This window comes from Rousettus aegyptiacus, unplaced genomic scaffold (assembly GCF_014176215.1).
Source record: "Rousettus aegyptiacus isolate mRouAeg1 unplaced genomic scaffold, mRouAeg1.p scaffold_m13_p_2, whole genome shotgun sequence".
Lineage (NCBI taxonomy): Eukaryota > Metazoa > Chordata > Mammalia > Chiroptera > Pteropodidae > Rousettus > Rousettus aegyptiacus.
The window spans coordinates 129,261,252-129,274,416 of NW_023416295.1; the positions used below are offsets into that span (position 1 = coordinate 129,261,252).

The window sequence follows — 13,165 nt, forward strand, 5'->3', positions numbered from 1 at the left end:
CACGTTCTATTCACTCGGCCAAACACCTCCTGAGCTTCTCCCTGGGCTAGCCTCACAGGGTGCTGGGATAGAGAGAGGATCAGGCCCTGGGCCCCTGCCCCAAGGGAGGAAGGGAGACCTGTCTTCATGAAGCCAAAAGCTCACCGCAGTCTACTCTCCTCGGGACTCCAAATCCAGGCCCTTGCAGACCACCGCCATGAGGACTGGTGGGAAACTACCCAAAGAGGCCTGGGGCAGGTGGGCAGGCCCGGAATGGAGCTCCTTTTGTCTGTGTCTGTCTCCCCAGAATGTCTCTCACCAGGGCCCTCTCTTCTCCCCAAAAGGCTCTTCCTTGCCCCACCGTCCCCTCCCTCAGGTGCTGGCTGCCTCTGCCCCCAAAAAGACTTGTCTCTCCAAGGTCCTTTCCTCATCCCGGTCCCGTTAGTGGCTGCAGTGCATTCACTGTTGTCACCCTCCGCCAGGGACTGGATCGGGGAAAATGGTTTCAGAAATGGCACTGTAAACTGAGGAGGGGAAACGTAGGACTGCTGAGTCTGATAGAAGGAAGATGGCCAGTTGCCAACGATCCCAGTACCCAAATGCAATGCTGGGCACACATCAGCACCCAGTAAAAGTTTATTGAAGCAAACTGACCTTATGCCTACGAGATGTGATATTTCTACCCTGGACAGGTGAAGCTCAGTGGGCAATGTGAGGAATGTGAATTTAAACCTGAAAAAATCATACTGCGTGGAAGGGTGAGGATGGGCCCAAACGAGAGGGGTGCTTTATCTCTCCTAGGAGATGTTTAGAATCCATCTGAAAATGTCGTTAGTCTAAGAGGGTAGAGGGGTGAAAGGCCCAGACAAGGGTGGATTCACCCTCTCCCACCATCTCCTTCCTGCTAGGGGACTCCTGAACCTCCCTCCCCACAGGGCAGGTCTCAGCATGAGCACTTTCCAGCAAGGGCCTCTCTCTAGCACAGACTTGTCCCCAGGCAAAACGGAAACACTTTGTAGAAGGCGGCTTTTAGCAAAGACTTCTCAGCATCTGGGATTTCCTTGTCACCCTCCTTCCCTCCCTCTGGTGCGCCAGTACACACACACACACACACACACACACACACACACACACCGGTGTACTCGCAGTTCCCAGACCCTGCTTAGTCTATCAGGATAGGTCCCTCTCCCCAACCCCTCAACCCGCACCTCCCTCAGCAGTTCTCCCTCCTCTCCACTGCAGATAGCATCTCAATGAGCAAGCAATCATCCTACTGCAGCATAATGAGGTGCTGTGGCCAGCTCGGCCAGCAGATCTTGGGATTACATCCAGGCTGACTGACAGCAATAAGAAGAAACTGTCAGAGCAGCAAAACCTCCAGCCTAGAGTTTCCAGGCAAGCTCCTCCCCCTCTCCTCATCTGCTACCCCTTAAAAATGACTGAGGATTGTGTTATGCATCATCTGGGGAAATAATGCCTCAGAACTATAAACTGCTGATGGTGTCAGCTCATCTCAAAATAGGGGTTATGCTTGACTGGTTCCAATTACCCCCACCCCACCCGGCCTGGTCAGGGTTGGAGGAAGCTGAGCCCAGACGCGGGACAGCCCCGAGACTGGCTGATGGGGTAATGAATGCCTGCCCGAGTGGGAAGGGGGTGGAGTGTTACATGGGAACAAGGATGACTGCTTAGAAGTGAACGGAGGATTGTGTAAGAGAGAGGGAAAGGTGCAGAAGAAAGAAGAGGGAGGGAGGAAGGGAGGAAAGACAGCAGGGGGAAAAAATGGATGACATTAACCACGCAGTGTACACCTCAACCCCTTTCACATTTAATCCTCATAGTAGTGGGAAGTAGAAATCGTTCCATTTTACAGATAACGAAGTTGCAGTTTAGAGAAGTTACACAATTTCCCCCAGGTCACTCATATACAATGGATGGAGTGTGTTTGCTGACTAGCAATTTACGGTGACAATAAAAAGCTGACCAACTTTTAGTTGGTTGTATTGTTGCATAACACAAGTTCTCTACAGACAAGCGCCCCTGATCACCTGCCCCCTGCCAGAGCAGAACCCTGCCATGACCTTGTCCTATGCGCACACAGTCCAAGGTCACACTGCTGGTTGACGGCAACACTGGGACTAAACTGAAGGTCCATCTAACTCTAGGGGCTGTGTCAAGTCTTCTGTCCTGGGCCTGGCACACTTGCTGGTGCTCTTTATGCCATCCCTCCTGCTCCCCTCCCCCTTTCATGTCCACAGGGTCCTCTTGTCACTGGTCCTCTTCCCAGACTCCTGGATCCCCCTACTAGGCCTAGGAGGAGGGGGGCTGCCTTACCCTCCAAGCGCCAGACTCACACCCCAAGAGGCTGGAGCTAGAGTGCAAATTGGGTTGGTTCCCCTGCGAGCATTTGAGTTTCTGCACCACGATCATCTCCAGGGCCATTGCTGTCCATTTGGAAACCTAGACTCTCCTTCTGAAATATCTGCAAAACCAGATGCCTATATTTCTCTTTCTTTTACACCTTGCTCCTTCCTCCTATTTTTTTTTCTCCTGCTTTAAATTTTTGTGGTGTAGCCATTCATTCAACAAAACTATATAACATGCTTACCATGTGCTCTACTCTACTAAGCATTAGGGGCACAGAGAAGAGCAAAACATGCAATAGTGTCTGCCTCCTGGAGCTTTATTCCAGCCAAGGATGACAATCAATGAACAAGCAAATCCATATAGGAGAGGACCTCAGATGGTAAGGACTGCTAAGGGAAGGAGGAAACCAGGAGTGGGGACAGGGAGTATATGGGGAGAAGGGGTTTTAAATAGGGAGTGATCTATAATCAAAGACCTGAAAGAGTTGAGGAACTGGCCATGTAGGTATTTGATTAAAAGAGTTCCCGGCTGAGAAAACAGCAAGTAGAGAAGTGTGTAAGACAGTTTTTCTGCCTGTGTGATGGACAACCAGGGGGCCAGGGCGGCTGGAGCAGGGAGAGCATTAGGACAGAGAGATGGTGATGAGGTCTGTGAACAGGGAGAGCATACTATGTAGAGTCCTGCATGGCACTTACTCTGAGTAGGATGGGAAACCATTAGAGAGGTTTGGGCATAGAAATAGCATGATCTAACATGTACACCTCACTGACTGTGTTAAGGATCACTGACTGTGTTAAGAAAAGGCTGAAGAGGTAAAGGAGGACACAAGAAGACTAGCTGGAAGGACACATCAGTAGACCCTGTGAGAAGTAATGGGCGTGGACCAATGGTGGCAGTGGCGGTGGTGAGAAGTAGTAAAAATTCAGATACTTTATGAAGGTAGGATTTGCCAAGGGATGGAATGCAGGATATGGAGAAGATACAGGATGATTCCCAGATTTGGGGCCTGAGCTACTGTAGTGATAGAGAGCCTGGCAAATGGAATGTATTTAGTAAGAACATTTGGGAGAACGGATATATTAAAGTTGAGATGCCTATTTGATATCTAAATAGAGACATTGATAAAAAAAATATACAGGTGGAGTGCAGAGAGGAAGTCCAGGATAAAGATATGCCTTGGCAGCAATCAATGGAGAGATAGTATCTAAAGTCATGAGGATGTGTGATGTCACCAAAGGAATGAGTATAGATAAGGATGAGAAAGGGCACAAGGGATGAGTCTGAGGGTGCTGCGCTGTCAAGAGGTTGGGGATATGAAGAGGAACTTGCTAAAAAGACTGACCAGAAGCAGCCATTTATGTGGCAAGAAGATCAGGAGAGTGTGGTATCTGGAAACCAAAAGAAGAAAGTGTTTCTGGGAAAAGGGAATAATTGGCCATGTCAAATACTGCTGATAAGTCAAGTTAAATGAGTGCTGAGAACAGAGCACTGAATTTAGCAACGTGGAGGTCACTGGTAATCGTCACGAGAGGTATTCTCTTATTATTTTTCTGCTTCTTCTCCTATTAGCCATATACCAGAGAGCTGGGTCTATGGAAAACAGTAGTAAACTAGGAATAGAGGGGCACTTCCTCGACTTCATAAAGACTCTCTACCAAAAAACCTACAGCAAACACCAACTTAAAGGTAAGAAACTTGAAGCTTTCCCACTAAAATCAGGAATAAGACAAAGATGTCCCCTTTCACCACTGCTTTTTAACATTATTCTAGAAGTCATAGCTAATACAAAACAAGAAAAGGAAATAAAACATATAGAGATTGAGAAAGAAGGAAATAGTGAAGACCTGAGTTGCATAACTTGAGTCAAAGGCACACATCCTATTCCAAGTGGAATCCTAAGCATCCCCCCAAATCCTGGTGCCCAGTTAAGTACAAGTTCCCCTAGGCACAGGACAGGTAAGGCACACCATGTCACTTGCTCAAATAGAAAAGGTAAACATCTGTCTCTGAGTCCTGAAATATCTGCAATATTGATAACAATGACAACAATATCCAGTTATTTAGAACTTTTCATTTTCTATCTTGATGCTTATTGCTTTGTGTGTCTCTATCCTAGCCTAAATTTCATCAATAATTCAAGGAACCTGCATGGACAGGGCTACCGATGAGCCCTAATGTGTATTAAAAGGCCTCAAAATCTGTGTGGATAACTTTCCACACAGATACAGGGCTAAATTATTGGCATGCTTTGACTTCAAATTATGCCACAAAAGTGTTGACTGGTGGAAGTCCTCAAAATTCATCTTCCCCACTACCATGAGGATAGAGGCTGTCTTTTTTTTTTTTTAATTTCTGTATCCTTAGTACCAAGCACACTGAGACAGAGTAGGCACCTAATAATTATTGAGTGAATGAATGAATCTTCTTTGAGTGTCTCTAATCAGACATGTGTCTATGCTAACCAAATGAGCTTTACTGAAGATTGAATTCTTATGTAAACAGCCAGACCAGATCATGGAGGATAGATAAAACCCTGCAAAAGGTTTTTGGACTATTTAATCCATCTACATAGATGCAATAGATTGTATTCTGGCCATATAATTTCTTACTTGGAGCTCTGCAGATCCTGTCTCTTGTCTACACATCCCCATTCCTCTAGGAGCTAACATCTATATAGACACATCAATTGCAAGCCTCTTGCTGGAGCTGTTACCATTCTAACTTTCTGGTGGTTAGCCACAACTTGCAGTGAAAAAGTCTATTGAATTTATGACCAAGGCAAATTAATGTCCCCATAATGGCAATTGTAGTGGACTTGTGGGGAAAAAAGAAGACCATAATGTTTATGTGTTTACGTGTTTTTAATGTTTATGGGTTTTGATGTTATAGCCCCGGTCCTAAGAATAGGTGTGTCTGAATTAGCTCATTATTAAGGAGGTTACAGGCATGAAAAATTTCTGCTAACTACCCAAGCTCATAAATGCCTACAAATGGCTTTTTTTCATTTTTATGGGGCCAATCCTCAGATCCCCACACACATAAAAGGAGTTAGAGGGATCCACTAGCCTCAGAGGGACTCTCAGCTCCAGCTCACCCTACTCTGCAATTGGTGCTTTGCTCTCACCTAGGAAACCATCATGTCTTGCCGCTCCTACCAAGTCAGCTCTGGTCGCCATGTGGGCAACTTCAGCTCTTGCTCAGCAGTGGCCCCGCAGAACCTGAACCGCTTCCGGGCAAGCTCTGTCTCCTGCAAGAGTGGGTCTAGCTTCCGAGGCCTTGGTGGCTTTGGTAGTCGGAGCGTCATCACCTATGGATCATGCTCACCCCGGACAGCAGCTGTGTGCCCTCGCCCCGTCCGCTCTGGAGTTGGCTTTGGTGCTAGCAGTGGGATGGCCTTTGGCTTTGGTGCTGGGTGTGGTGCTAATCTAGGGTTTGGGGCCGGCAGTGGTGTTGGTCTGGGATTTGGAGCCACCAGTAGGCTTGGCTGTGGCTTAGGTGGCGCCGGCTTTGGCTACAGAGTTGGAGGAGTTGGAGTCCCAGCAGCCCCATCTATCACACCAGTGACTGTTAACCAGAGCCTGCTGACCCCCCTCAACCTGGAGATTGACCCCAATGCTCAGAGAGTGAAGAAGGATGAGAAGGAGCAAATCAAGACACTCAACAACAAATTCGCCTCTTTCATTGACAAGGTACCTATGACAACTGAATTATTGAGTCTGGGATGATGAGAGCTGAAATGCATTCAGGTGTTCTTTTCCTTAAGAAGAAAAGGCCCAGGCCTAGGGCATTGATGCTCAGATCCTTCAGGTGTCAACCAAAGGCATTGTGGTATGATCGCCCAGTCACTCTCCTACAGATCAAGGACAAGCCTGAGGAGCACTGTATGGTGGGGTAGACTAACACACTGGTTATGTCTTCTGGAGGAAAGAGGAACATCCAGCCAAATCTGAGGGCATCTGGACAAGCTAAGACCTACCACCCAGTCACTTAGAAATATCTCCCAAACAGGCTAGAAACAATAGGACTTCAGCCAGGTGTTGACTGGTATAAGTTTAAAATGTTTTATCCTTTGAGGTCCTCATGCTCTCTGAAGTTTTTGTAGTTCCTGGGGCTGAATTACCATATCTGTTCAGGCTTAGGAAAGTAGAGAATGGAGTTGTGTAATTTTTGTACAAAACAAGCAAAGAACTCATACCTCCCAACTGGGGTATCCGATTCAACCTAGTTGCCTAGATTGAGAGAAATAGTGGAGAACAACCATAGGTAGTCACTGATATTCAAGATGATGAATGGAATAATGATGTAGAACTGACATCCCACCAACCATGTCTTCATGGAGTGGGAAGGCTTTGATTGCGTCTGAGCTTGGAAACTCACTTCTATGAGCTTCAGTTTCCTCATCTAAAATAAGGGGTTGGAGCAAATGATCACTGAGTTCTCCTCCAGCTCTGTAAGTCTCAGTTGATGAAATATCTGAGATGGTGGGTATGACCGACCTACGAATTCGCACATCATAATGCCATATTCCACCCCAAGTGTACTTTACTCTGCTCCTCATTTCCTGCCAGGGATGGCTGACTTCAGTTTTTAGATATAGACAAACCCCAACTCAAGCAGAGTCAATCTTTCAAACTTCCCAGTGAACCAGCTTACACCTTTCTCAGAGGATAGAAGGAGAAATGGTACTGAAGTAGTTTGGTTCAAAAGTCTTTGTAGCTAAGCCTGGCTGAGCATGAGAGAAGGTCACAGACCTGCTCTTCTAGGTTCTACTGAATTAGAGGAGGAATGAAAGTCAACAGAAGAGAGAACGACATCACCACAAGGTTAAGAGTTGTGTCTGCCCATCTGAAGAACTAGTCAACTCTATCAAACACTTCAATTGCCTTTTCTGTGCTCCTGTGGATTTAGGTGCGGTTCCTGGAACAGCAGAATAAACTTTTGGAAACCAAATGGAACTTCCTCCAAGAGCAGAAATGTGCCAAGAGCAACTTGGAGCCCCTCTTCGAGAACTACATCACCAACCTGAGGAGGCAGCTGGATATAGCAAACAGTGACCGGGCCAGGCTGGAAGCTGAGAGGAACCAAATGCAGGATGTCCTTGAGGGTTTCAAGAAGAAGTGAGTGTTATCTGGACTGCACTGACCAAGGATGGGCATGAGCAGGTCGCCAAAGCAACAGCCAAGCTCAGATGAGAGCAGCTGAAGAGAACAGGGTTGAATGTTGGTTTAAAAATCCACCCCAGAGACAGAGTGGGGGGCAGTGCTATGTAAGGGAGCAGGAGGAGGAACCTGAGGAAAAAGGAGACTAAATTGGGCATGGTTTCTCCTTAATCTTGCCTGTGGGAATGGGTGAGTTGGCCCCAGAAAAAAGAGCCCTCTGGTTTTGAGAACAGTGCCCAGATTCAGCAACAAGTTGGGTCATACTTCCTCTATGGTCAAATGCAATGGCCCTAAACCTTTGCCAGCAGAGGAGCTTAGCAAAGGGCCAGATTTTCAGACCCCCCGCCATCCAATTTGAGAAATTAAAAAGGTTTTGGAGAAACTGAGGGTCACTGGCTCATATAAGGTCTTAAAGAAAGGACAGAATGTCTGAGTACATATATGTGGCAACAGGAAGCCATGCTCCTGGATGGAGCAGCGAGGAAGCTGGAAGTCACTGGCTCTTCCTTTTAATTCTTACCATTCAGGTATGAAGAGGAGGTGGGATTCCGGGCCTGCGCTGAGAATGAGTTTGTGGCTCTCAAGAAGGTAAGGGAGAGCAACAGGTCCAGGTAAACTTCTCCAGATAGGCAAATGTTCTCAAGACCTCTCCCGCCCCTGCCCCCAGGAAACTGCCCAGGCAACCCTGTGGAGTCTGGAAACACTCACACAGAGTGAGACCCCTAAGGTCACAACAGGCTCCCTCCGAAGTTATGATTTAGCCTCAGATTATTTCAAATTGGTTAGATTATTTAGGTGGCCTTTTAAGAGTCTTGGATTATCCAAAGTCTCCTTGCCTCTAAATAAACTTCAGGAAAGGTCCAGCAACCCCAGGGGAGTTTTATGTTGCAGTAGGGAGAAGAATAATAGTCACTAGGCTGTGTTTCTATCCAATGACTTTACCACACAGCCAAACCTTGGCTTGGCTCTGTGGGGATTGGTCTGATCTTCCCACCCATCTCCAGACTCTGCCACAATTAAACAGCGCACAAGTAATGGTATCTTATCCTTTTCTCTTCTCTGCAGGACGTGGATGCAGCTTTCTTAAATAAATCTGATCTGGAGGCCAATGTGGATACCCTAGCTCAAGAAATTGACTTCCTGAAAACTCTATACATGGCGGTAAGGGCTTATCCCCTCTGAGCCACACAAGATCATTGCTTGGTCTGGACGCTCTGGGGGCTTCATCTGGATTGACATCTTTTCTAACATTTTGCGTCATGCGTCTCTCCCCTCTCTAAAATCTATATCCTTTGTATGTTGATATATCTGCAAGTGGAGAAGTTAAGGTAAGCAGGCTTCTCATCAGCTGGACTCTGGTCTATGAATAAGCTCTTTGGATCTATGTTCTGACCAATTCAAAATTGGGGTCTGAGAATGCCACTTGCTATCTTTTGACCAGAAGACTCTGGAAAACTGATTTTCTAGGAGATGTAAGAAAAATTGTGTTTAATATAATCAGCTCTCTTTTGCTCCATAAGTGGTTTGCTTGGTCTGGTCAGAACCAGCCAGAGCTGAATGTCTGGCTCTGGATGGAAATGCTGAAGAAAGCTCCCTCTAGAGTCTTCGCCTTATAGGCTAGTACCGAGTTCCCCAGTTTTATTTAGGCCATGGGATATAGAAATTCCTAGACCACCATGTCCTGAAATATCGTCAGCTTTCAATGATCCATGAACGGCATAGCCATTTTGTGAATAATCCAAAGAAAAGTTTAAGCCCTACTGTGGCTCTCACTCCTCTCCACCAAATTTTCGGCCCCCATAGTTTTAATATTCACCTAAGCAAGTTAGAGTGTTAAAGGGATGTGTCCAAGCATTTAAGAAGGGTTTGAAGCCAACCTGAAATGGTTCTTGGTCATGTCTTTTTCTTTGTCTTTGGTTTGGATGGCCTGCTCCATTGCTTTTTTATGAACAAATGAGCAACGCTTTCTGCTCTTGATACCACATCCTGGGGACCCTGTGGCAGTGTCCCAGCCACCAATGGGACTCTGAGTCCATCTGTCTTGCTGATCCTCCAACACAGGAAATCCAGTTGCTGCAGTCACACATCTCAGAGACATCGGTCATCGTGAAGATGGACAACAGCCGGGACCTGGACTTGGATGGAATCATCACTGAAATTAAGGCCCAGTATGAAGAGGTCGCCAGGCGCAGTCGGGCTGATGCTGAGGCCTGGTACCAGACCAAGGTGAGCAGGGGCGGGCTGGGCAAAGGATGTAGGCAAACCTGGCGTGAGACTCATGTACAATGAAATGGACCCAGTGGAGATCTGGGGCCCTCAACTCAGCTGGGGCTATTTTCTTGGCCCAGTCTTTGAGCCCTTGGAACATCCTTTTATCCCTTCACCAGTATGAAGAAATGCGAGTGACAGCTGGTCAACACTGTGACAACCTGCGCAACACACGGAATGAGATCAATGAGCTGACCCGCCTGATCCAGAGGCTGAAGGCAGAGATCGAGCACGCCAAGGCTCAGGTGGGCAAAGGAAAGGAGAGAAAGCCCTCAGAAGGAGAAAAGGCTGAGTCCTGAGCTTTGAGGATCCCCAAGTCTGATAGTGTGAGGGAGGCAACAAGGACCCAGAAACAGAGGAATGGAGGAATTAGTCTAGGAAGACTTCCTGGAGGAGGAAAGTGTGGAAAGAAGAGTCTTCCATATAGAAGAAAAGGCCTGGGGCTGATTTGGAAGGGCAGGTGAGGCAGAAAGAATAGCTTTACTCTCTGGACCTCATGGTTCTTAGAGCGGCAGACATCAGGGAATACAAAATCAGTGGGAATGGAAACTGAAGTAAAACAATGCTCTGTGCCCTGGTGACATCAAACTACAGAATCACAGTCCCTAGGAAAGCAGCCACCATGGGCTCCATCCCTGGCTTGGCACCAGGCTGTGTCCCCATCAACAGTGGGCAGTGTTTCTGCCCCCACTAAGGATCCCCTAGACTCTGCCAAAGTCCATCTGCAAACTCTCCTCCCTGCAGCGGGCCAAGCTGGAGGCTGCAGTGGCTGAGGCGGAGCAGCAGGGTGAGGCAGCCCTCAACGATGCCAAATGCAAGCTGGCAGACCTGGAGGGCGCCCTGCAGCAGGCTAAGCAGGACATGGCGCGGCAGCTGCGCGAGTACCAGGAGCTCATGAACGTCAAGCTGGGCCTGGACATTGAGATCGCCACCTACAGGCGCCTGCTGGAGGGCGAGGAGATCCGGTGAGGGCTCAGTGCACCCAGAGGGAATGAGGTCAGACTTGGGCATTCTGGACTAAGTAGCGGGAGGGGCCCAGGTGAAGAACTGCTAAAATAAACAATCTCTAGAAGTAACAGGGACTTTCCTGCAAACATTAGTTGGGTTGCTCGTGGTGGGGGTGGAGGGGAATTAGAAGCTGCCTCTAAATTTGTGCCTCCTTCATGCAAGTTCGTAGACAAGCAGCACCAGAATCACGGGGAGTTTTGCTTGATTGGTTAGCTTGTTTAAAATGATAACACATTTCCTCAAATATTTTGATTCAGAGGTTTGGGGGTAGGTTCTAGGAACATGTAGTTTTTCAGAACTCTGGATACTCGTACAGCCAAGGGTGAGAACCACTGGTCTACCGGTCCACTCAGCCAAGAAAGCCCTCCTGAGAGCAAGCAGGTTTTCAGGGAACAGTGCTACTTGTGAACTAACTTATTTCTTTCTCTCTATAGGATCTGCGAAGGTGTTGGACCAGTAAACATATGTAAGAAACTTAAGTCTTTTCCTCTTCATATTTCTCTCCTGGGTTCCTTCAAATATCCTTTAAAGTCAGGTTCACATTGGGGTCAGGAGCCCATGGCTGGGCTGGCCGGGGCCGTCAGGGGAGCAGGGACGATCTGGCCCCTAAACTGGGAGCATCCCCTTAGCGGAGATCTCCCCAGATCTCCCCTGCCTCCCCAAAGTAAGCAATCACCAAGGTTTGCAAGGCCTCCTTGGTAGAAGAGGGTTCTGGAAGAGTCAGCCTTTTTGCTTTGAGTAGTCTTGTCCTTCAAGGAAAAGGCCAGAAAAGGAATAGAAAGTTTGCCTGTGCCATGGAGTACCCTCCCTCACACTGGCAGGGGATGGGACAAGGCTGAATGGAAGTCCCTTTGCTGCTGCTGCTGCTCCTGGACAAAGTATTGGTTGTACCCAAAGCAGGCAGGGGCCGTGCTGGGCACTGCAGGATGGGAGCACAGAGAAGGTGGCCCCCAGTCCTTGCTCTCTAGAATTATAATCTTCGTGGGAAGTTCAGTTCTATCTACTGTCAGCCTAATCCTCGAAGGAACCCTGGGGGGAGGAACCGGCACTGGCACTCACTAAGAGAAATTACGAAGTCACGTAGTGAGTGGCACGACCAGAATTCAAACTCAGACTTCTGACTCCAAAAGTACAAATATACGTAGACGTGTGGTGGAGCCAAGTGCTAAACTGGGTGGGTCAGATAGTCAGAGCTGTAAGTGCTTGGATAACAGTGCCTGCTGAGGGGGAGGCAGCAAGGAGGGCAGGCTTGAGTGGAGACCACAGATGGCAGGAAGGATTCTGGTAAGAGGAGAGGAAAGAAGGAGAGAACTTCCACAGACGGCAAATGGTCTAAGCAAGTTTTAGTCAGATTAGGGTTCTGGGGCACGGAGGTGAGCCTAGTGGAGACCAGAGGGCTACAGAGCAGGGCCATCAGTGGGTCAATCAGAAGAGAGCTGGCAAGTGACTCTCGGAGGGGTAAGATGGGGACCACCAAGGGGCAGGATGTAATTGGAAGAGAAGCCCCAGGGCTTTACGAAAGCCACTGCTCTAGTTGTCTGGATAATGCAGCTCACTAACCCCTCAACACGGCACAGGCCAACTTTGGCCACATATATATGTTATATATTTTAATCTGAATGTTTGACTTTAGTGGAGTCACAGCCCTTGAGCCACCCAGACAAGAGACGGGAAAGTGGGTACTGACTGTATAGAGAATAGGAACCGCTTAGGCCCAGGCCACTTCCCTGATGCCACCAGACCTGCCCTCCCACCCCCTAGTGGGGACCATGGAGGATATGGCAGCCTTGCTGACGGTCTCTCCCTCCTGCAGCTGTGAGCAGCTCCCGAGGCGGTGTGGTGTGTGGGCCTGAGCCCCTGGTCACCAGCTCCACTCTCTCCCGTGGCGCAGTCACCTTCTCCAGCAGCAGCACCCGTTCCGGGGGAGCCTGCGGCTCCAGCCTGAGCAGCGCCCGGGGCACTGCGGGTTGTGGAGACCTGCTGAGCATGGGCTCCCGGGGAGGCTCGGTGCTCGTCGGTGAAGCCTGCGCCTCCAGCGTCCCCTGCCCGCTGCCCACCGAGGGCGGCTTCAGCAGCTGCAGCGGCGGGCGCAGCAGCCGCGGCTCCAGTGTCCGCTTCGCGTCCACCACCACCTCCCGCCGGACCAAGTACTGAGAGCCAAGCACCAGCTAGACACTACCCAGGGAAGAACCATTTCAGTATCTCTTATCCCCGAGGCGCCTGGACTCGGTTGGAGGGCGCTCCAGCTACCCCTCCTGCCAGGAAGCCACACATCTCTCTCCAGGGGCTGCTCTGCCAGGCCTGTGTCCTCTAGGGGACTTTTTCACCACCTACAGGCTCCATCCGCAGCCCCAGCCAGACTGACTTCTCCCTGACTTCCTTTG

The 13,165-nt window shown here is 48.8% G+C and overlaps 1 protein-coding gene across 2 annotated transcripts; it reads left to right on the forward strand.

The window, feature by feature from the left end:
- Nucleotides 1-5,415: 5,415 nt before the first annotated feature.
- Nucleotides 5,416-12,935, forward strand: KRT84 (keratin 84). 2 transcript variants are annotated; one of them, XM_036237399.1, is made up of 10 exons: nucleotides 5,484-5,686; nucleotides 5,822-6,035; nucleotides 7,255-7,463; nucleotides 8,033-8,093; nucleotides 8,571-8,666; nucleotides 9,567-9,731; nucleotides 9,893-10,018; nucleotides 10,518-10,738; nucleotides 11,216-11,247; nucleotides 12,595-12,935. In XM_036237399.1, the coding sequence occupies exons 1-10, from the start codon at nucleotides 5,484-5,486 to the stop codon at nucleotides 12,933-12,935; spliced, it is 1,668 nt and encodes a 555-aa protein (XP_036093292.1). The 2 variants fall into 2 exon arrangements, with proteins under 2 accessions (XP_015998059.2, XP_036093292.1); XM_016142573.2 differs by having other exon boundaries at nucleotides 5,416-6,035.
- Nucleotides 12,936-13,165: the final 230 nt, after the last annotated feature.